At 42.6% G+C, this 26894-nt stretch overlaps 1 protein-coding gene across 7 annotated transcripts in view; it reads left to right on the top strand.

Moving 5' to 3' along the window:
* Positions 1-26894, top strand: part of Map2k5 (mitogen-activated protein kinase kinase 5) — a 229043-nt gene that overhangs the window by 72542 nt on the left and 129607 nt on the right. For all 7 annotated transcript variants that reach the window (XM_038321200.1, XM_038321199.1, XM_038321198.1 and 4 more), the window contains exons 9-12: positions 5478-5517; positions 14247-14315; positions 14414-14495; positions 22507-22568. In XM_038321200.1, the coding sequence (XP_038177128.1) occupies positions 5478-5517; positions 14247-14315; positions 14414-14495; positions 22507-22568 (253 nt within the window). The remainder of the gene's footprint in view (positions 1-5477; positions 5518-14246; positions 14316-14413; positions 14496-22506; positions 22569-26894) is intronic.

Here is a 26894-nt window from a genome sequence, read left to right as displayed (position 1 = left end):
GAGTGAAGGAAGGAAGCAAGTGGGTAGAGTGGTGGGAATGAATCCCAATGTATCCGTCGTTACAGTAACTACAAATAAAGATTGTCACCTGATAGATTAGTTAGATTGAGTTTTTTTAAATAGCTGTTTTCTTTTTTAGATTAGTTTAGATGAATCCGAAAAACACAAAGACAATAAAGTTGAAATAAAAGATAGAAAAATGTTTCAGATAAACACAATAATAGCAACAACAATTTTTTTCTTTAAAGCTTATGTATTGACATATGACAAACTAAAAGGCAAAAATAATTATTAGAGATAAGAAAGGACTGCTATATGATGGTATAAATAAAGAAGACTGACTTAGCAACCATAAGCTTAAATATAATTAATAATACCACCTTAAGATACGTAAGGAAATTTTATACCATTACCCAGAACATTTGATAAATCCACACTGGAAAAATATCTCTCAGCAATCAACAATTGATCAGCCAAATAAAATCAGTACGTAAAATATTTTGGAGATTATTTTTATTCATATGTTTTTGTGTGACTGCCGGTCTGTACATGTACCACATGGATGCAGTTGCCCGAAAGAGGCCAGAAGAGGCTGTCATCCCCTAGAACTGGAGTAACACATGGTTAAGAGCTACCCAATGTGATGCTGGGAACCAAACCCAAGTCTTCTGCAAGAGCTGGAGAGGGAGGGCTCACACACGGAATCATTTCTCCAGCCCGATACAGGAGATCTTAGCACATAGGCGGAATGTGTTCTTATGATTTTGTGTATGGAAATGTACACCAATTAAGTTGAAAATATATTTTTTTCAGGCATACAGCATTTATTCAGAACAAAAACCCGATTATTATTAAGGCACAAAGCAAATCTCAGTCCAGTCCGTAACATGCAGCTCATGTTTTCTGGTAACAACACTTAGGTTAGCTGTCAGCAGTAAGGTAAACATTTGGGACGTTGAAATGCATAACTGAATAAGTCTGAATAACATCAAATCATGTAGTACATCATAATAAAAATGTTTACAGTTGAACAGAAAAAGGAATGCCGAGTGTGCAATCCGGAGACACAGCTAAGTCGTGCTTAGGGCTTCTGTTAGGACAGCTGGGCACTGCTCAGTAACACAGCTCGAGACACAACAGAGCAGGGATGGAGAGCACACCCTGGAAATCAGAGAGTTAGTCTTGGAATCAGAGTTCAAGAAACAAGTCAGCCAAACTAAAAGCTGGTCCCTCAAATTTAACAAAGAGAAGACGTAAACAATAAAAGTAGAATTGATAAAGCAAACAGAGTTCTATGTAGAGCAGAGATTTTTAGGAGAGCACACATGCTGTCACATTTCTTTAGTCCCAGAACCAGGGAGGCAGAGGCAGGTGGAGAGTGCCAAGTAAACATTAGAGAGAGCATGATCCAGACTTCTGGCATAGGCACTAAGACCCTGAGGCAGGAGCAGGTTTAGTACAGCGGAGTGATAACAAGAGCTAAGAAACTTTGGCAGAAACAGATACATGAGTTAACCAGATTGTGAAATCCTCATAAGGACTTTGGATTCAATAGTTAGGAATCTTCCCATGAAAGAGTTAATTAGATGTTTGTGGAATTTGTAACACTGCATTCAGATGACAGGATTTTTTTTTCCCATTAAGCATAGAGCATCCACCATAGGCAAGTACTGTGCTAAACATAAGAATAGAAAAATGATGATATGAGAGTACATCATATGTTTGCATATGTGTGTCTGGTATGGCACACAGTGCAGGGACATCTGAAGTGTGGTGGGCACCATCATGTAAATTCACATACACATGTATACATATACGCATATCTATATGTATGCATATATGCGTGTGTGTACATACATGTATATATACATCCACATATATGCACACACAAATGTATATATTTGCATGCACGTGCATATATTCTCATGCATATGTATACATATATATGCATATGTATACTTTTTTTGAAACCAGGTCTCATAGCAAAAATTAACCTAAACCTCACTGTGTAGCCCAGGATGGTCTTAAACTCATGATCCACCAGCTTTCTGAATGTTGGATTATAGGTGTGCATCAACTTGCCCAGCTATAAGAATGTATATTAAAGGAAGTTATATGGGCGCTTTCTAGAGTAGCTTATGTTTTCCTGTTAGCCCAAGGAGACTGAGACATTCTTTTTCACCTAGCAGAAGTTACTGTCAAGTGATGTTTCTACTTACATAGAAACATGTTTCTCATAGGTGAGCTAGACAAGGCGAACACAGATCTGAAGTCCAGCTAGAGCAGCGATAGCCACTTCACATCCCCAGCCCTACCCATTGCTTGTCTTTTGCGCTTCATACTCTTGGGTTTTTCTGAGCTTGGCCGTTACTCATCTGGCTTTTGGGTATTTCTGGTGAAGAAAGAAGGACTGGCCTGGACAGTTTTCTGCACTCCCTACTAGTTCAGAGAACTCTGCTCTGACATTAGATGTTGACACCAACATCATTGCTCCCACACCTGGACTGTTGCTGAGGAAGAAAGAAAACAGGGCTGCAGCTGTTGCTCAGTGGGAGAGTGCTCGCTCAGCATGCTTGGGGACCTGGGCTTGAACCCCAGCACCACAACATAAACCAAAAAACCTAGTATATTATCGTATATATTATGTATGTGGGGGTTTAGTAGAATGACTGACGGGCTGTGGTCCAGCCAGTCCAGGAGTGGTTCAGTCCAAAGGCTGGATGTCTCAGCTGGTCTTCAGTATAGGCTGGAATCCTAGAGAAGTTCTAATGCCAGTGAAGGCAATGCATGGACTTGCCAGCAAGAGCAAGCAGGCAAAGAGAAAGCATCCTTCTCCCATGTCCTTTATATAGGCTACCAGCAGAGGTCAAAGTGAGTCTTCCCATCTCAAAAGATCCCAATTAAAAGTGGGTATTCCCACCTCAAATAATTTAATTGAGGAAAAAGCCCCTCACAGGTTTCTCCTGTTCAGACATTTACCCCAGACTATTCTTGTGCCATCCCCAGGTGTCTGTATTGTCTTCAGTTTTACAGGGGTACTGGTCCCAAAAGGCGAAGAGAAGCGCACAGGGAGAAGCACTAAGCAATGCCTCATACAAATGCTTCCTCCCTTCGCTCTTTGGAACAGGTAATTACTGTGGCAACTACAAACTAATTTGAAGCGTTAGCTGTTAATTAAAACATTGCAGAGGTGTATAGTTGTCTTTTGGTGTAACCAGAGCCTCCATTCAGACTTCATTAATCACTTTCCAGTTAATGTGCTGCGGAAGGTCAAGACAATCAAGACAATCGAGACGCACTATCTGCCGAAAGTAAACAAACTCTTTCTCCAGGTAGGATGCTGATCGCCAAGTTGAGGGAGTTGGCTTAGCTCAGTGCCTAGCATTGCCTTTGTCATCCATTTCTCCCTGATGATTAAATGTGAAATCGGCCCTGTCACCAGGCTGTAAACCAAGCCACAAGCTTTCTTTATTGCTCGAAATGGAACCCAAACTTGCATGGATGAATTAGCGTGCGTCATAATTAAATCATCAGGTCTCCCTTTCAATTCAGTTGGAAATGGGAGACCTTTCTTTTGGGAAAGAGATCGGCTTTCTTGACAAGCTAATGAAGTTGCCAAACTTCCCAATGCACTGTGTGTATGCTGGGCTCTCGGGTAATCGAGTTCTCATGGCCACAGCTGGTCTCAGAAAGCCATGTGTTGCCCCTTGTCCAGAGAACCAGCACTGCTCTCCCCCAGCTTCAGAGTGTCTGTCATCATCCTTTAGTCCTTGACTAGTGAAGCTGAAGCCGGAAGCGTCTATAGTACACCAGTGAAGTAATGTCATCATTTAACCTTATACTTTGAATTATTTATTTTTATGTGGGAAAGGCATCTAAATTCCTCACATATATTTTAAAGGAAGTGTAGTCCATCAACTTCTGCAGCCACTGGGGCAAATACAGTATATGCTAAAATTAGTATCGCGTAAGTGGACACTGTCGCCGCCCACTCACATCCCGGCCACCAGCCACCTGATGGGAGCGTGTGAAATCCAACGTGGGGCAGACGCGGTTCTTCCCAGTTCACTGTGGGCTTGCAGTTACAACACCCGCTTGTGTTATGTGTTTCATTTTAAATTTTTAAGCTGGGCGGTGGTGGCACACGCCTTTAATCCCAGCACTCGGGAGGCAGAGGCAGAGGCAGGCGGATCTCTATGAGTTCGAGGCCAGCCTGGTCTACAAGAGCTAGCTCCAGGACAGGCTCCAAAGCTACAGAGAAACCCTGTCTTGAAAAACCAAAAAAAAAAATTTATATAAAACAGTTTGTGTCCCAATAATGGTGAGAATATGTAGTTCATGCAGTGTGGATGTGAAAGTGTAAATGTATATGCATTAGATCTTGATAGAAAATGATTTTATTTCTGTAAACCTTAATTTCTTACTTTCTATAAATGTATGAATGAATTCTTGCTTGCTTGCTTGCTTGCTTGCTTTTTCCTGTGCTGGGGACTCCAACACTGTGTATTATTTATGCTGGGCAAGTAAGTACTCTACCACTGAGCCATATCCCCAATCCTATTAATATTTCTTAATCTAGATAATGCTATTTCAGTGTCTCTGAGTATCTTAATAACTTTTCTATTATGGTGATAAAATACCATGACCAAGGCAGCTTTAAAAAAGAAAGTGCTTAATTCATGGCTTCTGGTTTCAGAGGGACAGAGTCCATGATGGCGAAGCAAAGGTGTGACAGGAACAGCTGAGCTTACATATTGATCTGCAATTTGGAAGCAGATAGAGAGACTCTAGAATCCTCAAAGCCTGCCCCCGTGAGGCACTCTTCCAACAAAGCCACGCTTCCCACTCCTTCCTAAACAGCTTCTCCAACTGGAAACATTGAAACATTTGAGCCTTTGGGGGCCATTCTCATTGGACACCACACTGAGCTTGCGTCTCTATTTAGGGAAAAAGTGGGTCAAGCCCCGTAACTGTATTTCCTATGAAAAATGGTACGAAAAGCCGTAGTCAGAACTCATCCTGTGATTGGTGACTATTTTGATAAAATACCATGATTTGATGTCTTTACTTATGTACCTTAAAGAAAACTAAAAACCTTCATTTTGCTGCTTATACATGACTACAGACACACACAATGACAACAAGGGACCTAGAGCCAGAGAACCTGAGTTTTAAAGTCTAGTTCTGCCGCTGTACACTTGGGCGTTGGACAAACTGCTCATCTTCCCCAGCTTCAGAACTCTAAGAGGAGAGTAATAAGAACAGCGTGACTTTTGAGCCGTATTTTAAGATACATAATCACTTCATAAGCCATCTAGCATCACATAAATATATGTTGCTTGTGTGGCCATTTGCCTTGAAGGTACCAGGTATGTCCCCCATTGTTGCAGAAGCATTTGAGTTGATACTATGTCCCTAGCCATTCTGTAGATTACCTAATGATATCAAGTAACTTTGTTTTTTTTTTCTTCCTATAGAGCATATCATGTCCCAAGTGGGAAAATTTTAGCTGTAAAGGTAAGCATTGGGTATATTTGTATGTGTCTGAGTGTGTGTGAATACATGTGATTGTGGGTGTGGTCTGTGTGACATAGGCACACATAGAAATCAGAGGAGGATGCTGGGTGATCTGCTCTATCACTCTCTCTCACCTAGCCTGGAGCTGGGCTTGTCCTCCCGTCTCCTCTTCCAACGGTGCTGGACTTACAGCATGCAGCCACGACTGGCATCGTACGTGGGTGCTGAAGTTGTGCAACAAGTCCTCTTGCCTGCCGAACCATCTCAGCTCTGTGTTGTGAAATTTTTGGTGCTCACTGATTTCCTTTCTCTAAGCCTAAGTTGCTGGTGCACAAACTCTTTTTTCATCAGGAGGCTTTTTACTGACACGCCATTCAGACCCTCTTGCAGTTTGGCAGTGACCTGCCTTTACAGACACACTTTCTGCTTCACCGGTCAGCTAATGACTTTTTGCCTCACCTTGTCTCTGGTCTCTGGGCGTTTAGTAATAAGGTTTTCATTTCTGAATAGCTGCTGAGTGCTGGGTATCACACTATGTGTTTTAAAGTTATATTTAATCCTTAAAACGCTGAGCTAATTCTAACCCATTTTTAGATTTGAAGAAAGTGGGACTCATAGGGTTAATTTGTGCAAGGTTGTTTGGGAGAGGCAAGGTGGGGATTTAAAGGATGTCCATCTGCCTCTAAAGCTAACATCCTCCAGGTGCTGTGCAGTGTTTGTTCAAATGACTGCTTTTCAACCCTCTGCTGTCTACCAGCCTTTCAAAATTCATCTCCAAGGTGCCCTCGTAACTCCATCCACAGTAAGCAATTGGTCCCTTGCCCAAACACTTCAGTTTCTATTTCTATGTCTTATATCTTAAGGAAACTAAGGATTTGCATGATGGTTATTCCATTTTTATTAAAGTTAAACTAAGGCTCAGCTCTGGATTCTAGGACATTCCAAGGTTCCCTTTCTGTCTCACACCTACCTAGTTCAGCACCTACCTCATCATGAGGTCTAGTTTTAATCTAGCCTGTGTGGCGAGGTTCAGCAGACTCTCTCAGGATGCCTTTGAAACTCCAAACAAATTATATCTATGTGGTGAGCTTAGACACCATTGAGGTCATTGTAGGCCTCAATTTTACACGACAGTCCCAAGAGTTCCTGGAGCAGGGGTGTGGGGATAAGCTGTTTCCCAGCCTTTCCCTCTGTTAACCTACATTGAACCATCTTCTGTGTCTCCCCTGAGCCCTCCTTTGATGAGAGCATCCCATTAACTGAGCAGTGTTTTCCTGTCTAAGTCTTAGATTATTATACTGCTTTTATATGTAAAGGCGGTCAAATCTCGGTTTAGTTATGCCATGAGAGGGAGAGAGCATCACTACAAATGATCCAGAACGCTTGGCCTTGTAAAAACATAAAATTTTCATATTTCATATATTTTGTTATGTTTAGGGTAGGCTAATATTAAGATTCATGGGTACAGTTATCTAACTGGGTGTGGCAAATGACCAGCAGCTGCTCAGGAAAGGACTAAAGGTCACTTAAGTATATACTTTACAGGCTGGAGAGTTGGCTCAGTGGGTAAGAGCACTGGCTGCTCTTCCAGGGGACCTGGTTCAACTCCAGCACCCACATGGTGGCTCACAACTGTCTGTGACTCCGGTTCCAAAGGATCCAACTCCCTGATGCTGGCATAAATAAATACAGGCCAAACAATCAGTGCACATAAAATTTTTTAAAAAAGGAATATACTTTACAAAATAACTGTTAGTTAGATTTTCACTATATGAGAATAGCTGGAGTTTACAAATAAGCTGCTCACTAGGCTGGACCTTTGAACTGGGCTTTCTAGTAGGACCTGTTTTGTGTCTGCAAACTGAATCAAATAGTGGTTAATTTTTGTGTATAGACTTGATCTTGATAACCAAAGCAAAAATCATATAGATTATACAATGGTTATAGTTGGAGAAAATGTACCATTTCTTCACAGCCTGAGTGGTGCATTAATTCTTAGAAATTTATTATTTAGTTTCCAAATATTGGAAAGCTTCCAAGTATTTTTCAGTTATTGACTTCAATTTAATTCCAATGTGGTCTAAGAACATATTGTATAATTGGAATTATTCTAAATTAATTTGGCTCAAAATATGGTCTTTGCGTGTGAGTCTTCCTTGTGCACATAAAAAGAATATACAATCTGAAGAAAATGAATTGTTGTATAAACCTTTGTTAGATCAAGTTAACTTTTTAAATATCTTTCATACCTGAACTGAATTTTTTTCTACTTATTCTATCAATTACTGAAAAAAAGAGTGTTAACATTTTTAACAACAGTTGGACTTTGGTCTGGCTCTTTTTTCTTAAATTTCCACTGTTCTCTGTTACCGTTTTTGAAGATGTGCTGTTAGTTTCGGTAGGATTCTACCATTTGGATGAACTGGCCTCTTTATCTTAATGCAGTGCTGTTTTGTTCATGGCCATCTGTGCTTTGAAATCTGTATTGGTTCATGTAGATCTAGCCACAGCAGCAACTAGATTTCTACTAATGTTGGTTGGCCTTTTAGTTGAACCTAGTGTGTCTCTGTACAGGAAATGAATTTCTCTTAGACAGCATGTACTTGGATCTTATATTATAATCTAGTCTGATGATTTCTGCTTTTTTAATTAGAGTGTTGGAACCACTTATATTCTCTGTGATATGATTGGATTTATATCTCTTGTTCTGTTTATTGTTTTCCATTCGTCCTGGTTTTGTACCCACTCTCCCTCCACTGTTTTCGGTGGTTGTCTAGAGTTGATAGCATCCATCTTTAGCCTTCATATAAGGCCCTTCATCAGTGCTCTGTTGCTGCAAAGACACCATGACCAAGGAAGTCTTGTCAGAGGAAGTGTTAATTGGGGCATGCTTACAGTTTCAGAGAGTTAGTCCATAACCATCACTAGGTATAGGATCTAGACTGACTGCCTTTCCTTTTGAATTTTAAAGATCTTGTTCCAATGTTGACTTTATATTGTCCAGCCGTGTGCTGACTATCCTGTGTGTTCATTATTCTTCTGTTTGTTCCCTCCCCTGGCTTCTCTGGCTTTTGTTCAGTTTTTTTTTTCTTTGTTACAGGTTATGGTTATAGTTTACAATACATGGTTATGCTGGGCTTGAGTATGTTTTTTTTTTAATTCAGTATGCTTGAGGTTTGTTGAAGTTCTTGAATATGTGTGATTTCAGCTTTCATCAAATTTGGAACACCTTTACTTTTTATCAGATCATGCTCCCACATTGAGAACTTTGCCTACATGTTCACTTCATGATAGTCTTTTACCTGTTTTAGTTTTGAAATGTTCCTCCTCCAGAATCTTCAAGTACACTGGCCTTTTCCTCCTCATTGTCTAATGTGGTATTTCTCCTGCCCAGTGTGTGTTTTATTTTTAATTTTAAATACTCCTTTTTTATCCCTAGAAGTGTAAGTACGCCTTGTTGCTTTAAGAACATTTTCCATGTTGTTCTTTGATGTGCCCAACCTTTTTTTAAAACCTTCTAGAGTATATGGAATAATTATGACAACTGTGCTGGATAGCTTTATGTCAACTTGACACAAGCTTAATGTAGATGGAGACGGTGCTTTTGTTTCCCAGCCTCCCAGACCTGAATAATCACACAGAAACTATATTAATTACAGCACTGTTAGGCCTAATAGCTCAGGCTTATTATTAACTAGCTCTTATAACTTAAATTAACGTATAATTCTTGTCTATGATTAGCCACGTGGCTTGGTACCTTTTCTCAGTGCAGCATTCTCATCTTGCTTCCTCTGCATCTGGGTGGCTACTACAGACTGAGCCTTTCCTTTTCCCAGAATTCTCCTAGTCTGGTTTCCCTGCCTATACTTCCTGCCTGGCTACTGACCAATCAGTGTTTTATTAACCTAATATGAGTGACAAATCTTTATGGGGTACAGGAGCATTTTCCCACATCACCTTATGTTACCTGAGAGAAGAGAACCTCAATTTAAAAAATACCCAGCTTCTGAACAATTCTCTCCAGAAATAGAAGTTTTAACTTATTGATGACCTATGTTGATAAATATTTTGTACATGTTATCTTCATTTATGACATTTGCTGCTATTACTGCTTCTCATTTGGCAGATGTAGAACCTGAGACACAGAGCAGTTAAACAACTTGCCCAAGGTCCTATAACTAGAGAGTCCCGAGGCCAAGATGCAAACCCTTGCCTTTGCTGGTCTCCACCCCTAGATGCAGTTCCCCTCTCTAAAGTAGTAGGCTCCGTGTCATTTCTCCACTGGTTTCTTTTCTCACTGCTGGGACAAATGCCTGACAGAAGCAGTTTGGGGAAGGAAGGGTTGATTTTGCCACACAGTTGGAGGGGGTGGCCATCATGGCAGCAGGAATGTGCGAGGTAGCTGGTTACTCTGCATCTGTGTCAGAAAGAGACAAAAAACAGTGCTCTTTTCCTTTTCTTTCTTCTGTTTGGTCCAGGACCCCAGCCCACGGTGATGCTGCTCACATTCAGGATGGGTCTCCCTTCTTAGTTAACCCAATTCAACTCCTCCACAGACACGCCCAAAGCTTGTCTCCTAGGAGATTCTGGACCTGTTAGATCAGTCAATATAGAATAATCAATACAGCCCAGACACATTGAAAACACTCTTGGATGGGAGGTGGAAGCCTCCACAATGCATCTTTTATAGCTTGTTCTTATGTTTTCTGATCTCTGTGCCTTTTGTTTTGTTTTACTTGAACTTGTGCCCTCATCTGAACCTAGGATGTTTTTTCTCATTTCAACAAGTTAATTCATGTGCGCCTCTCTAATTAGAATGCCTTCATCCGTGTCTTCAACTATTAGAACCCTTAACAACCTTCAAGGGCCTGCTCTTTGATTCTGTCACATGTGTTGCATCTGTCAGCCACTTTCCGGAATTCTCAGCATGTAATTCCTAAAGGCGACTACATGCCACCTTGCACATGGTTACTGGTATCATGGCCATTTTCTCTAATGTATTGAAATCTTTTAAACATGGAGAACAGAACTGAGTGTTTTGTTGCCTCCCCTACAGGGCTCAGCACTACATGTAGTAACACATAAGTTACTGATTGAATACAGTTTTGTTGTTTAATTTGGTCATTTATGTTTTTGTTATTTCAGTATTTGTTTATCTTTTGAAGTAACATACTGAAAACAGGTTTAGCAACATACAGAATACCCGCTAGTGTTCTTTGTGTGGACCATTGCTCTCCCCCAGAATATTTCTTAGCTCCTTTTGTTATATTAAAGGGTGAAATGGAAGGTTGAGAGTTAGAGGCACATTTGATCTTTTCTTGACCCTCTCCCGACTTTTGTGTGACTTGAAGCGTGTCACTTGAACCTCCCAGTGACCCCAGTTGCCTGGTGTCACAGAAGAACTGTACAGAGCAGCAAATCATGGCTCTTATCTGGGTGGAATCACCTGCAGGGCTCTGCTGCCTACATGGAGCCACGGGTTTCATTTCCCTGCTTGTGGTCAGTTGGCCACACTTTGGATGTCTGTGGGACCAGTTAGAGGAGAGCCTGGCTAGTAGCATTTTCAGTTTGTATGCATTCGTAATTGAGTCCTGCTCTTTAAAGACAAGCAGCACATTGTAGCATTTCCTTCCCTGGACTTGAGATGTGACAAGAGAACTTTACAGGTATTTTTTTTAAAAGCTAAGTTTAGGAAAAATAGGAAGTTCTCTATACCATGAAATTTAGATTTTTTTTCTGCTTCACAGAGCACTTTTAGAAAATGATGTTAACTACATGTCAGAAATAACTGATTATTACCTGCAAACTCGCTGAAACGCGTTCGACCAGCTTTTGTTTGTTTGGTATCGGTAGCAAGACCATTGCAAATAAGTAGAGCAGAAAACAAACACAAACACTGTTAGCCATCTAGCAAACAGAACCTTTTCTGCCACTAATGCCGCCTGTAAAATCTTTCCAATAGTAATGCTTGGGGAATTTACTGGATTCCCCAGGATTATTTGTTTTCTGATTGGGAAAAGAATCCATCTAACGGGATTTCTTAGCCTTGAATGCAGCATGCGTTGATTATCATTCCCGGAGTGCTTTGGGTTTCTGCAGCCTTTAGAACAGCATTTAAATGGACCATTTGATTAATCATTTGTATCCTGGCTGTAATCCTCCCAAATTTCCTTCCTGAGTTGTACATACTGTAAAAGACAATTATGTCGCCACAGATTAAATAAGTGAATTAAAACAGAATAGCGGCTTAATTTGACCTGTGATTTTGTTCTCCCTGCCTTTAGTGGAGCGCATGCCACTCCAGCAAATAAATGAAGTCATCCATGACAGCTCGTGATGAATTGCCGTATTTATACTGTATATTTTAATAGTCTCACACTAATTTAAATTGAGCACAGAGTAAATTATAATTCAGTCAGTTGACTGCTTGTATTTAACTTGACAGCGCATCCTCGTGTGTCCTGGAGGTGTTAGCAGAGGGAGAGTGGTGGGAAGGCAGGCAGGTACCTCCGCGCAGGCTGAAGCCTTTCTCTAGGAGCTGCTTCCAGCTCCTCCTCTTCAGTCAGAAGCACTTGGCTCGGCTTGAGGAGTGAAGTCTCGGGCAGTCCACGCTGACCTCAGAGTTCAAAGGGAAAATCCAGTCACCGCTTTCCTCACTGCCTTCCGAGGAAGGACTGGCCCGTTCATTTTTAGCAGTTTTGAAGCTCACTGGCAAGGATGCCCAGGGGAGGGAGTTAACCTTTCACCAAGTACCAGGCTCATGGAAAACAGAGCCTCGATATGCTCTGTGGTGGCATGGAGATGACTTCCCTTCTCAAATTTGCAAAATGACCTGATTTGCTTTTGGGGGTCATGGAAGAGCTCCAAACCGACTGAGGCCCGCTCCACGAATACAATAGTCCCCACCCCAGTCTTGGTCCGCGTGGCACTTCGGTTTGTTTGATTTTCGCATCTTTGGTTTTTGGTTTAGTTGCAGACATCACATGATCCAGTTCCCTCGTGTCTAATAACAGCACATCTGGAGGACTGTCCTTGAGGAACACTCTAATTAAGGCCCTTCTCAGTGACCGGGTGATGCTGTGAGCCCTGGCGCTGGGCGCTGAGGAATAAAGAACGCTCAGACCTCCCTTGCCCTCGAAGCATATAGCACTCTGCGCTGGAACCTTTTAGACGTCTGGGGCATTGAAGCCGAGTGTGGTAAAGATGAGGAAGGGTCAAGCCAGAGATGAGTTCTGATGAGGGCTTTGAGGTGGGTGTGTGGAGGTGGTGAGGCATTCAAGCTGGCTCTAAAAGGTCAAACTAGCTTTTGTAATCAGTGACTGGAGTGGAGAGAGGAAACACTGGTAAGGCGGTGTGGGTGGCAAGAAGGCAGCTGTGTAGGAAGAGTGAGGGAAGGGGTTCGCTTGAGGCATAACCCCGTGCTATGGAGTTACATCTTACTTCCAGGTGATGGAAACTCACGCAAGGCTCTCAATCGAGGAAGAGAAAAGGTCTCCGTAGATTGGGATTAATTTCTCAGTGTTGGCTAGTGGTCTGCATTGGAAGAAAAGGCAGTGCCCACCCCACCCCACCCCACACACCTTCCTTTCTTACTTAAATGGGTGTCAGCACTAAGAATATACACAATGTGCATATTAACCGGAGATGGTGGTTGAGCTGGGGTGTGGCTGTGATGGAGCACTTGGCCAGCATCTGTGAGAAGGGCTGAGCTCCAGCCCCAGTGCACACACCTGCTGAGGAATGAGGAGTCTGAGTTAAACTAGAGCATCTCCTAGGCAAGTTTAGGTCCACACACATGGATATTTCTGTGTCATAAAATCCACATTAGTGGCACATACTTAAGGAAAACCACAACACTTCAGGGGGCCCTAGCAAATCCTGGGAGTCAGATGACCTGTGACCCTGTCCAGCTCTCAACTGTCAGCATTTTTAAAGAAACATTACCCACATGGGAGGAAGTAAGGTGGCAGGATTTTTAAACTCCCATTTTTTTTTTTATTTCTAAAAATCCCATTTTAAAATGTTATTTTATTTACCACCCCTTCTGCTTATCTTTGAGTCTGTGGCTCACAGGGCTCTTCTCTTTTAATGATCTTCTTCTGAAAATAGCCAGTGTGGCTAAAATAGGGCACATAAATTGAGTGTTATAACTTAACTGACTTTTAAAGCCATTAATGCTGACCTCTGAGACCTGGTTTCTTCCAGGGTACCATCAATCACTTCTGTACCGCCTCCTCCTATACAAAGGCTTGGGCAGATAGAGAGACAGTGTCTGTGTGCTGGGAACTATAATTGGGAGCGGGGGTGTTACATAAATAAACTACCGCATTTCTTTAGGTTTTGTGTTCCGCATGCTGTGTAAATAAAGGTGGACATGTGCTGATGCTGCCGTGTGTCTGTACTCAGGTTATTCTGTAGACATCACACTGGTGCTGATGCTGCCTTGTGTCTGTACTCAGGTTATTCTGTAGACATCACACTGGTGCTGATGCTGCCGTGTGTCTGTACTCAGGTTATTCTGTAGACATCACACTGGTGCTGATGCTGCCGTGTGTCTGTACTCAGGTTATTCTGTAGACATCATACTGGTGCTGATGCTGCCTTGTGTCTGTACTCAGGTTATTCTGTAGACATCACACTGGTGCTGATGCTGCCTTGTGTCTGTACTCAGGTTATTCTGTAGACATCATACTGGTGCTGATGCTGTCTGTCTGTCTGTCTGTACTCAGGTTATTCTGTTAGACATTACACTGGAGCTGCAGAAGCAGATCATGTCTGAGTTGGAAATTCTTTATAAGGTAATTTTTTTTCTTGGTCACTTTTATCTATGAACATGTTTATGTGTCAGCTCAGGTTTTAAACCACTTTTGTCTTGTTTTTTTTTTTTTTGTTGCAGTGTGACTCATCATATATCATAGGATTTTATGGGGCATTTTTTGTAGAAAACAGGATTTCAATTTGTACAGAATTCATGGATGGTAAGTTCTTCCCTTTAAACTATATTCAAAATGGTGTTTGGAATCAGTTGCCTTAAACTTGGTTTTGATATAGATGTCAAGTAAATTTTAGAATGATTGAAGTGTGTTAATTATTGTTTTCTTTACACTAGCAAGTCCCTTCCTGTAAAAAGGTTCCTGGTGTTAAATATTTGTAGCTGGGCTGTAATTTCAAGACTGCAAGTTGGTTTCCTTTTACTAAAAACAGACGACACGCAGGTCCAGTCGGCACGTGGTCCTCGCTGCTTCTGTGCAGTGTGCCTTTGCCGGGGAACAGATGTTCTGTTCTTTTAATGTTTCAGTCGCCAAAACAGATTTTCTTCTAAAGAAATCTATTAACCCAATGTCCTGTGTCTTTCAGAAAGAAATAGGTTCTTAATTGCTAGACAAGAAATTGTTTTTCAACACAGCTGTTTAGCCGAGATGCATTTGGCTCTCTTTGGACTTCAGTCCTGCCCTCCTTGCTTTCTGTTCATTGCTGTCGGTAGCTCTTCCTTGATCTGAATATTGTGACAGAGTACAGACTTCTGGGAATCCTGTCACTGAAGTTTTGTCGTTATTATTGGCTATCCACGTTAAATCTGGACACATTTTCACCTTTCACAAGGTTAGTTTTTAAGTATCTAGCCTCTGTTAAAATGCAGCCTACATGCCCTTCTACTTCCTTAGGTCCACGTACCATACATAAAGAGACCATACACACCCAAATATATACAAACAAACACACTGCATACACGCACATATACATACATGCCACACATACACACACCACACGTACCCACAGATACACGCTATACATGCACACATATACAAACTACACATGTAAACATATACACAAATGAGCAATTGCATTCACCTATCTTCTTCTTTAGGTTCACACACCACACACATACACCATGCATACACAATTACCACACATATACACCACACTATACACATGCCATGTATACCACAATTACACACAAATGATTGTACCTTTCTATCTTGTTAGGTATGCACACCATCCGCACTGCACATATACCCCATATACACACAAATACAAACACTGCACATACACGCATTCACAAACATACCACACGCATATTCTCCCCCCCACACATAACACATATACACACACAGGCACACTTTCCTACTTCTTTAGGTAAACACACAATGCCCCACACATACACACATGCACACCACACATACATACACACCCACAAATACACACATGTATACAGGTACACTCACTCAGGTACATACACACAAACACACAAGCACTCTTGTGGGTATCCTTGATATGATACCAAATCGTATAACCACATAGGTCGTGTAGGTGGACACATTGATTAGAAAGCATTGGTTCATAATCTCAGTACAGGCCACTCTTTGAACTTTTGCCATTTGAGGTCTACATAATGTTTCAGTTACACTAAAATGCTTTTTGTTCGCTGGGTGTTGGCGGCTCATGCCTTTAATCCTAGCACTTGGGAGGCAGAATCAAGTAGATCTCTGAGTTTGAGGCCAGTCTGGTCTACAGAGTAAGTTCCAGGATAGCCAGAGCCACACAGAGAAATCTTGTCTGAAAAAGGCAAAACAAAACACTTTTTTATTAAGATAAAATTCATATGCCATAAAATTCACCTTTTTGAAACCTACAACTTGTTGTTGTCTAATTTCAAAACATTCTAAAGAGAAATCCCCAGCCAACATAAGTTGTTCATCTCATCCCTTCCATCTCTCCCTTCCCCCCCTACCCCCAGCAATCATGGGTCTCCTTCCTTCCTCTGTGGATGTGCCTGTTCTGGATACTGCACATTGTTTGTTACCAGGATCCTATAGTCCGCAGCCTTTGTGCCTGGCATCTCTTGCTTAGTATATCATTTCCAAGTTCATCCACAACAGTGGCAGTAGCAATCCACCATCCCTTTTCACCGCTGAAGAGTATTTCATTGAGTGGCTGTACAGAATTGGTTTTTCTTTCATTAATAGTCACTTAGGATATTTCCACTTTTTACATCTAAAAAGTATTTATTTTAATCACATGTCTGTGCGTGTGAATGCATGCACACACAAGTATGCTTGTGTGCTTCTGCTTGCTCTTGGAGGTCAAAGGACAGCTTATGGGAGCTGACTCTCCCCTTCCACCTTGTGGGTCCTGGGGATCACATTCAGGTCATCAGGCTTGATGGTAGCAAAACTATCAGATCCTGTGGCAACTCCTAAGTTTTGAGGAACTTCCGAGCTGTTCTAGTCTGTCAATATTCAGATCATTTGCAGTTACTTATAATTACTAAAAAAATATTGCAACTCAACAATAAAAACACAAGTCACTCACTTAAAAAACAGACAATGGATTTGAATGTGTATTTCTTAAAGGAAGATGTACAATGGTCAACAGCCACGTGACATGTCAACAACAGTGGTTGTTAAGGAAGCCCAAATCAAAACTAAGTACATGTTCACATCTGAGACCGTGCATACATAGAAAACAAAATCAGCCACATGATAATAAGTGTCTGCAAAGGCATAGAAAAGGGGCAATCCTCAGACAACATTCGTGTGAATCTGAAATGGTGTAAAATAGACTAGAACAGCGTGGCATTTCCTTACAAGTTAAACAGAGTTATCACGGGACCTAGCAAGTCGACCGCCACAGAAGCCCAGCAGAACTGAATAGCATACATACCCAGTAGCCTGCTGCAGTGTGACAGCAGCCGTGTTGCTCACAAGTGACCAAGAGTGGAAATATCCCCAGCCATCAAGACAGCTCAGCGGGTAGAGATGCTCGCCCTATATTGTGTCTCTCATGTCATCTCATGCTATTGGTCCTGTGTCTTTCAGTTACTGTACCTTTAACCTCACAAGTTCCTGTTCTGTTCATGTCATTTCTAAGCATTAATAGTCTGTTTTGGGCAGATAGGGCTAGCATCCCACCTCCCGTTCAGTTTCTAACCATGGCTGTATAATAGGGTGATATGAAGGTTAGCATATAGTCTTCTGGTCATATACAACACAAAGCACACAAAATCATCACTCTGTGTATCACCCTCCAGCTTTCATTCCCTCCTGAGCAGTCCAGTTTCTTGACATCTTCCTCTCTGGTTTATTTTTATCTCATGATGTGATTTATATGCAATATTTACTAAGCATTTTCTTTCAGATACCATTGTAAGCCTGTGGACTCCACAGTGACCAAGACTGAGCCCTTGTCCTCGCAGGACACGTATTCTAGAATAACCTTGTCCTTGCAGGGTGTATCCTAGGACATACAGTACATTCTCAAGAAGGAATAAACTGTGAGAGCATAAGGCAGGATGGGCGGGCTAATAGCGCACACAGGTGCCGAGTGGGCATCAGAGACCGAAGTGACAACCAGCAGAAGCCCTACTGAGCTAGTCAAGGCTCACCACTGGGATGCTCTTACCAGCGGAGAGAGTAGCACGTGTTAGTGCTCCCAGATGAACACAAGACCACCGTGGTAGCCAGAGTGATGTTGTGAAGACCAGAGGCTGGCCAGGAGGCCTGAATGGCCAGAGCATAGACCAAGCAAGACCTCGTGGGCCTCAGAGGCAATAGCAAGGAGTTTAGGTTTGAGGCTAAATTTATTAGAAAGACATTGGGAAGTTTTTTAGGAGAAGAATGTAACCTATTTTTATACTCAGTCAAAACAAAATCAACTCAGAAATGTCCTTTTGGAAGATCTCAGAGTATGGACATGTTTGAGTTATCACCATGGGAATAAATTATACTCCCCTCCCAGCCCCCCCAAAAAAGCCTACATTGCAAGAAGGAAAGGCCTTTTAATATTTTCAGCCAGGAGAAACTTAAAAGAGACCTTGTATTAATTTTTTAAATTGTTTTTTATTGAGCTATACATTTTCTCCACTTCCCTCCCTTCTTCCCCTTCTACCCTACCCATCACCCCATGCTCTTTCTCTCTCTCTCTCTCTCTCTCTCTCTCTCTCTGTATATATATATATATATATGTATGTATGTATGTATTATGTATGTATGTGTGTATATGTATATATATACATATATATTTGTTGTTGTTGTTAACATTAATAATAACTCTGGTCATTTCAGGCCAATCAGATTATCAGGATGGTATTGTTGCTTCTCACTCCTCACTTCCTATGTATATTTATCCTGCATACAAAGACACTACTTACAGTTTAGATCTCATAATACAGTAACACAGACCCTTAGGTCTGCTTAAGTGAAGATGGTGGTGTAATCTGAGCAGTAACGCGCAGCTCTTCAGTACTGCACGTGTTTCTGCTGACCCACGAGCAGTCCTCCTCTGGTTTACCATGTGGGTGTGGCATGCAGTACAGTAGGTGGTTGTGATGGGTGGGGCGGCCAGGGAAGGCAGAGGTGACACTCACAGGGAGCAAGCCTGTGACCTGAATAAGGAGCTAACAGTTCCACCGCTGGAACCAAAAGGGCTTGCCCAAAGTAAGACCTGGACCTGCAGCTCAGTGGAGGAGCCTTGGCTTCAGTATCTGAGATCCCAGGTCCCAGTTCAGTCAAAAACCAGTCTTGAATAACAAATCTCAGGCCACATGAAACTGTCAGTGAATGTCATCATACCACAATGTGGGAGAGGTAAGACTCATCCAAAGATGTGACCCCACTGCCATGTGTCGTTGGGAGAGAGGGGAGTGGGTTTGTTTGGTGATGTTCAAAGGCTTGCTCGGGTCTGCTGTGAGCTCTGCCATCCGCTGACCATAGAGTGTGGTTGTCACATTTGCATTTATGGGACTCAGTTGCAAGTAAAGTCAAATAAGGTTGGCGGCTTCACCATTAGCACTCCTCTGGCCCTTACATCTCTGCTGTGCTGAGTCAGAGAGTTGCCTTCTGGAGCGGTGTAGAGAATAGAACCAGCAGTGAGAGCAAGTAAGAACTCACCCAACCCTCTGCTGGTGAGCCTGCAGAGAGGGTGCCCACTACCAGACCCTCTGCCGGTGAGCCTGAGGAGAGGGTGCCCACTACCAGACCCTCTGCCGGAGAGCCTGCAAAGAGGGTGCCCACTACCAGACCCTCTGCCGGTGAGCCTGCGGAGAGGGTGCCCACTGGAATCTCATGGAATCTCAGGCGGTCTCAACCGAGTGCATCTGCAGTGGCATTTCCCCCTCCTAACAGTGACGACACAGAGCCAGCTATATAAAGACCTGTCCACGTGGGCAGCTGAGCACTACAGTGGTGTTTCCGAGTGCCAGTGAGCTACCTCCGAATAAGATTCCTCTTTCCTTACTCTGTTGATAATGGTTGCTGTGTCACCTTTGACTTCCAGTTGAGCTTGGTGAGACCACTATCTGCGCTCCTTCCAGCCTCTTCTGTAACTCGCATAGAACTAAATCCCCTCCCTGTTGGTGCATGTGAGTGTTGAGTCCATTGGCTTCCCAAGGAACTGCTCTAGTAAGCTGCTGTTGTCATTTTCCCAAATACCACACGTGAAGCTTTTCATCTTGAACTTACTCATCCGTGCCCCTACCAATTTACCTGAAAAATCAGTGGGAGCACAGCTGCTTTCACTTTTAGTGCATCTATAATAAAAATGTTGTTTTAGTAAATAAGGATGTTTCCACTCATCGAATGAGTGTCTTGTTTGGTTTGTTCGCCTCGCCCCAGTAGCACTGAGAGCCACAGCACAAAGTTAGTTATACCCTGGCTAGTCAGCCTGTGCTCGGAGCCTGGGAGCGGCGGGCAGACGTGACCTCGAGGAGTGATCATTTCCCCACACCTGCTTTCATCATACGTAGGAAGCTGTAGCTCTGTGATACATGGACCATTTTGAACAGGGAATGTGGCACACTTAATTGTAGTGAGGAGCAGGCGGGCTGCATTCCCACCCGGCTCCTGTCCACCGGCTAGCTTATGCCCTGAAATAACACACAAATTGTATTCTTTTAAAACACTGCCTGGCCCATTATTTTCAGCCTCTTACTTACATCTTGACTAACCCATATCTAATAATCTATGTAACACCACGAGCGGTGTCTTACCGGGAAATAGTCAGCATGTCTGACCTGGTGGCTGGCTCCATCGCATCTCTCTCTCTGAGGAGAGGCACGGCGGTCTGACTAACTTAGGAGAGGCGTGGCATCTGACTGAGCCATCTACCTCACTTCCTTCTTCCTGTTCTGTCTACTCCACCCACCTAAGGGCTGGCCAAGGCAGTTTCTTTATTAAAACAGAAGACCCTCCCACATCACTTAATAGCCAATTTGCACAGAGCATGTCCTTAACTGCATTTCGGAAGAGTGACATGTTTCACTTCAAACCTTATTAGATGTGTTTTTTAAGTCATCAGTAGTCACATCATAAATATGAAATTTTAGCCTTGACAGAAAAAAAATGTTATTTCCCAAATATCCTGGGTACCCTGTTCATAGCCATGAAAGACTGCATCTCAGTTTGACTCTTAAGGGGATATTTTGTGTTATTAGCTTAGTTCTCATCATATTGTTAGCAAGTGAAGTACTCCTCCCCTGCAGAATATGTAAGTCATGTTGAGATGACCATTATCGCCGTTCCAGGTCATACTTCCCCACGAGTTGGGCTCTCAAAACAGCCGACTCAGGAATTGCACAGTGACTGGTGAATCCAGGACTGTGGTGATTCCGGGACTGTGATATTTCCGGGACTGTGGTGATTCCGGGACTGTGGTGATTTTGGGCACAGTAATGATACTGTTGCTGCAGTTGGCTTAAATTCCTAGTTGCCCTTTTTGGCTAGATCTATAGACTAGAAATCATGAAACTGGGTAAGAATTAGACCCAAATCCTCTTCCATTTTCTGTCTAAGGATGACTAGCCAGGCATGGTGGCACACGCTGATTGGAGGGCAGAGGCAGGTGTATCTCTGACTGTAAGGTCAGCCTGGTCTACAGAGTGAGTTCTAGATCAGCCAGGGCTGCATAGTGAAGCGATGTCTCAAGGTCAAAAGCATACAAACAGTAGATCAGCAAGGACTGAACCACACAGCACTCATCTAGTTGGCCTCTGAGGGCCCTGCTGTGTCGTTTATTTCTCTGCCGACACTTCTCTCAGAAGAGCATGGGAAGGGCAGCAGGACGAATCTGTCTAGTGGTTTTTCAGTTTTGGAAAATGTCAAAGGTGATTTAGCACAAGTTGAAGTTGACAGGCAAAGCAGTATAGCAGTGAGTCACAGTTTAGTAAAAATAATCAGTGAGACGGTGCTGCGGGTCAGGTCACCTGCAAGCCAAGCCCAGTGACCTCAGCTCAGTCCCAGCACCCACACGGTGGGAGAAGAAAATAAGCTCTCAGAAGTTGACCTCTGACCTCCTCCAAGGTGGGCACACACATCCCATGCATGCACACAATAGATAGGTAGGTAGGTAGATAGATGATAGATAGATAGATAGATAGATAGATAGATAGATAGATAGATAGATAGATAAGCGAGCTTAAAATGAAACAAGTTAGAACCTGAAGAGATTAGTTTTGTTTTTACCTCATTGTTTTCCGTGGCTGTCAAAGAGCCAGGGGTTGATTAGTTACTGTTCATGCTACCTAATGTCCTCAGTAATGTCTATGAGAAACAGCATTGCGCTCGGCTTTGCCAGTCTTTGTGTGTATTCTGAAATGCGTGCCCACTCGCGTTTGCTTGATAAGTATGGAAATTCTAAGATAAGGGCTCCAGGTTCCAAATGAAAAGCCAGCACGTGAAGCACGTCAAGTGTGACCACCGGGTCCCTTTTGGCAGTTTGTCTACATCTGCATTTTCATTAAGGGCAGGTTCTAGCCTCCTCTAGTTTCCTTCCATTTTAATGACTGTGGATTTTTAAAGGGAAGTGGCTGGCCATGTTCTTCTGGAAGAACAATTATGTCACTCATAAAAGTAGAACTAAAAACACACTTTGCTCTCCATATCTGGTGTGTGTCACACGAACGTGGAAGCCGCATTCTCACGAGGCAAGCATAAAGGAGAGGCCAGTGCAGGGCCAGTGATTGGACTGTAGTAACACGGATCTTTGTCTCCACAGGGGGATCTTTGGATGTATATAGGAAAATTCCAGAGCATGTCCTCGGGAGAATTGCAGTGGCAGTAAGTATACTGGCTTCAGTGTAAGAGAATTTTGATGTTTCTGTCCTTCCTATCAAGTCCACTCCTCTGTCCTCAGATGTGTCCCTTTTTTCCCAGCTGACTGTTGGGTCCTTCTTGCTGCCCATTGTTTCTGTCTTTCTCTTTCTGTGATTGCAGAGACCTTGGTGCCCAGGTTTCTAATTTCATCAGAGAGAAAACTGTTACAGGGGACATTTTTGGTTATAGACATGGAATTTGTAAAGAATTTAAGTGAGTAAAAGTAGTCTGTGAACGAAATATCTTTGTTATTAGATGGTTTTGCAGTCTTTGTATGCTTTTGGGTTTAGTCTTTATCTATCTTATCTTTTAGAGACTTTATCTAGGATTCTGGACCCTTTGTGATGAGAAGTTTTCCTGTCTTCTTTACTCACTAATTAATAGACAAATTATATCATCTAAACAGGCATTATTTTGTAAGTTCCAGATTTGAGATTTGGAATATTGTAAGCTAACCATGTCTAAGAAGAGTCACTCGGTGCTATAATCGTAAACAATTGCTAAAGTAAAGACGCTCTGTTAAATTAAGTGGTTTAATGCAGAACAAAGTGATTATATCATGTACCATTTAATTAAATGGCTTATTTTCACATTCATTATACATCAAACTGACAACTCAAATTCTTTAATCCAACATGGACACTTACTCAGGCGCAGTTCATTGTAATTCACAGCTTTCCTCTTTTCTTTCTAATTATTGGTGTGAACTGCCCAGGGTGACGAGCACTCTCCTTTCTGATGCTGCCTCTGCTGAGCAGCTTCTAATCTGCACGTGAGGCAGATTATTCAGGATGCCGTCTCAGTGCTGAAATCAGTGCTTTAGATGAAAATAAAAATGTTTCCTTTCCTCTTCTAATCTCCGAGGGGAACGACTGCTTTGTGGCTTTTGGCAGTTCTTGGCTCTAGAGTATTGCAACTCGTATAATAAAGAGGAAGAAGAGATGAGGGAACAGCTGGAAAGCAGGGGAGTCTGCACGTCCTGTGTTCCCATCGTCTGTTGAACTTGGGAAAATAGACACCCACCTTGTTCAGTAAAGAAGCGTGTTCTTCCCCGGCCTTACCAATCTTGCCTCTCTCCCATGTAGAGCACAAACCAGGCCACTGGGCTTTCTGATCCACCCAGCTTGTGAAGTAGAGTCAGCAGAAAAGCTGCCAGCTTTAAGTACAGGGCTTGCTTGCTCTTGGGTGATTGAAAATTTTGCAGAATACTTTAGCAAGAAGCATTAACATGAGTACCGGCTCAGGCAGGGTTGGTGGTTTGGAATCAGGAGCAGTCTCTTATAAAACAAGGCTCCTTCCTCCACTTTCGCAGTGTTGCAGGGCAGAGTGCTGAGAGCTTTGGCGGTAGGAGTAGAAGAAACACTTTGCTCTTCTGATAGCCTTCGTAAACTCTGTTGGTCCTACACTTGTATAGTGCCTTCAAAATGGTGTGTGGCGGGGCGCTCTGGGTAGACCCCGGACATGATGATTCTTTTTCACTCTGGCCCAGGGGTAGCATCTGACACCATGAGGATCTTAGCAGTCCAAAGGCAGCTATCACCCTGATGGGTTGGCCCTCCTGGTTTGAAAAATGCGCATACACACAGCCTGTTTTGGTTCCCATTTCCCTGATGACTTTTCCTGAATGTTCCAAAGGTGGCATCAGTTTCTTTCCTTTGAATTCCTCAGCCAGGGCAAGAAGGCACATACAAATAGTCTCAGCTCTGTCCAGTCCAGCAACAGAATCCGATGGATCTGTGTGCGTCTTAGAGTGCCAGTCTATGTGGTCTACTTAAGTACGAGTACGCCACCTGAGCAGCTCTAAGATGAGGATGGCTGAGCACGCCAGTAATAAGCAAGACGGTTAGCACAGTTCAGTAACTCACCCTGGCCAGTGCTACCCTAGATGCAGGATGGTCTGTCTCCAGACCCATTGTTCCTTCACTCTGTTTTCTGAAAGGCGGGAGGGGGGAGAGAAAAAGGTATTAAAGGGAAAACAAGGTTAAAGCAGAGAAACGAGAGAGAGAGAGAGAGAGAGAGAGAGAGAGAGAGAGAGAGAGAGAGAGAGAGAGAGAGAGAACAGTAAGAATAGTGGAGAAGCATACACAAACACACAGTTGCTTCAGAGTTCTTTTTTTAAGTGGCATCTTGCTGTTGATCGCCTGGGCTCAGCTGTTTCCCAAGCTTCAGTTCCCCAGGACTCCAGGCAAGTGCCACTGTGTGCAGCCTGAGATCTATCTTCTCATGTCTCCCAACAATGGACTTAATTTTCCTGGTTCAAGTAATCCAGCATGCAAAGCAGGTCCAAAGACCTGAAGGTCATCGTCAGATGAACCCTGCCAGCATGTGTGAAATGTGACTCAAATTTTCTCATGTAGGATATATGAAGAGAGAATGTTTTACCCCTGAAGAAATCCATAGGAAGTACCTGATCTTAGCCTCCCAGCGCTGCAGCTTCTGCCCTGCTGCCCATTGGACTCTGGATTCTCACAAATAGTGCCTTTGCCTACTACCCCCATTTATTTCCCTCTTGTGTCTAAAGCAGCGGCACACTGTGCTGTATTTTGAATGCTAATGTTAATGTTGATTGACGTTGTCCCTGAAATGATGTGCACTTGACATGTCGAGGAGTGAGTGATTGACAGCAGATATAAGTACTGTTAGTGTCAAGGCTTTGTTAGGTGGTTGTGTGCAGCCTAGCCCACTGAATACCAATGATACTCCAGATTAGCGGACAGATTTTCTGCTCACTTATAAATGGATACTTACACACATTCAAGGGATATATCACCTATTTTCACAGTTGGAACAATAATGGCTCTTTTTTGAATCCCTAACAAAATTACGATTTTATCCAATATCATAAAATTGGTGTTGTATTTCTTTTACTAGTTTCAGTCTGAATCTATCAGATTGTGTCTTGTCTGTGTCTTCTCATCACTCATTTGCTGTTGCACTAATATCAGTGGCACACATCCTGTAACAGGGAAGTCTCATAGGACACAGCTGAGCTTCTGAGTCAGGAACCCCACTTACTCATGCCCCACACTAACCATTGGGGCCTCCTCCCGCTACTCAAGGAGAAGCTGTTTTCATTGCTGATGTCTTTTATAAACATTTGAATAATTTGTCTTTTTCCATTGATAAAACTATCATCATTTATGCTTTTATGTTAAATTCATATTCTAATTTTATTATCATAACATTTATATGTATTTATAAGCAGAGACAGTCAAAACTCTGTGAGTTTGAGGGCAGCATGGTCTACAGAGTGAATTCCAGGACAGATAGGGTTACATAGAGAAACCCTGTCCCAAAAAATTTTTTTTAAAAGGTGCATTCTGTTCTCTTAGAACATATAAACATGGAATGGATTTGCCCACTATGTCAGCCAGCTGATCCCCACCACCACCACTAGTACCTTCTGCTCTGAGAGAGGCGAAACAGGCTGGCCTCTTCCAGCATTAACTGACAGGGAGTTGGCTTCCTAGATCTTTAACATTTGGAAATTTGCTCAGTTTGTATTTCTGCTGTTTACTGTTGCTGATAGTCATTTTTATCAACCAAAACCTTTGCACACAGAGCCCTAACCTCCTTTTCTAAAGCCATGTTTGAGGTACACAAACCGCCAAGTTACTTCTCACCAAGGTAGGTTTTCTTACATTGGCCTGTCTCATCCAGAAATTTCTGTAATAAGCACTTTTCAATACCTGTCAGTACATTCTGAGTAATAGCAGTACGTTCACTGTTTTTCTTTTAAATCCAATTATGAATAGTAAACCTTGAAAATGTAAGTTTCTATTCATATGCTATGAATAAAACATGCATTTCATATAACAACTACTTTTATATAAATTTGGAACATTTATTTATTTGTTTAGTGGTTCTAAGGTCTGCACTTAGGGCCTCCTGTTTGCTAGCCAAACCCTTTACCAATGAGCCACATACTCAGCTCAACATTGAAAGATCCTAATGGCAATTCCTGATTAAATTTCCCACATAAAAGGTAGTAATTGCAACCTGTATAGTTCGGGTCTTTTTCAGAATTTCATTTGGCCCGCTCTAACTCTGGCAGTGAAAGAGGCTAATCGGGTGGCATTTATGCAGTGGCACCTACCCATTTCCTGTCTGGCCTGTGCCCTGGTGCTGTCTGTGTATGTCCTCCACATGCGTGCTTTGTCCAGCAAGCGTGCCTGCTGCGGTCACCTCGGTGCCTTCCATCCTTCTCTGCTGCAGTAATTACAGACCTTCTTAAAATGATTTTCATTTTTATTTTATTTTAGAATTGCAGAAAAGTTTTGAAAATCATGT

The sequence above is a fragment of the Arvicola amphibius genome, chromosome 3 (genome assembly GCF_903992535.2).
Source record: "Arvicola amphibius chromosome 3, mArvAmp1.2, whole genome shotgun sequence".
NCBI lineage: Eukaryota > Metazoa > Chordata > Mammalia > Rodentia > Cricetidae > Arvicola > Arvicola amphibius.
The sequence above is the reverse complement of the archived record's forward strand: the minus strand, read 5'-3'. Positions and strand labels throughout refer to the sequence as shown.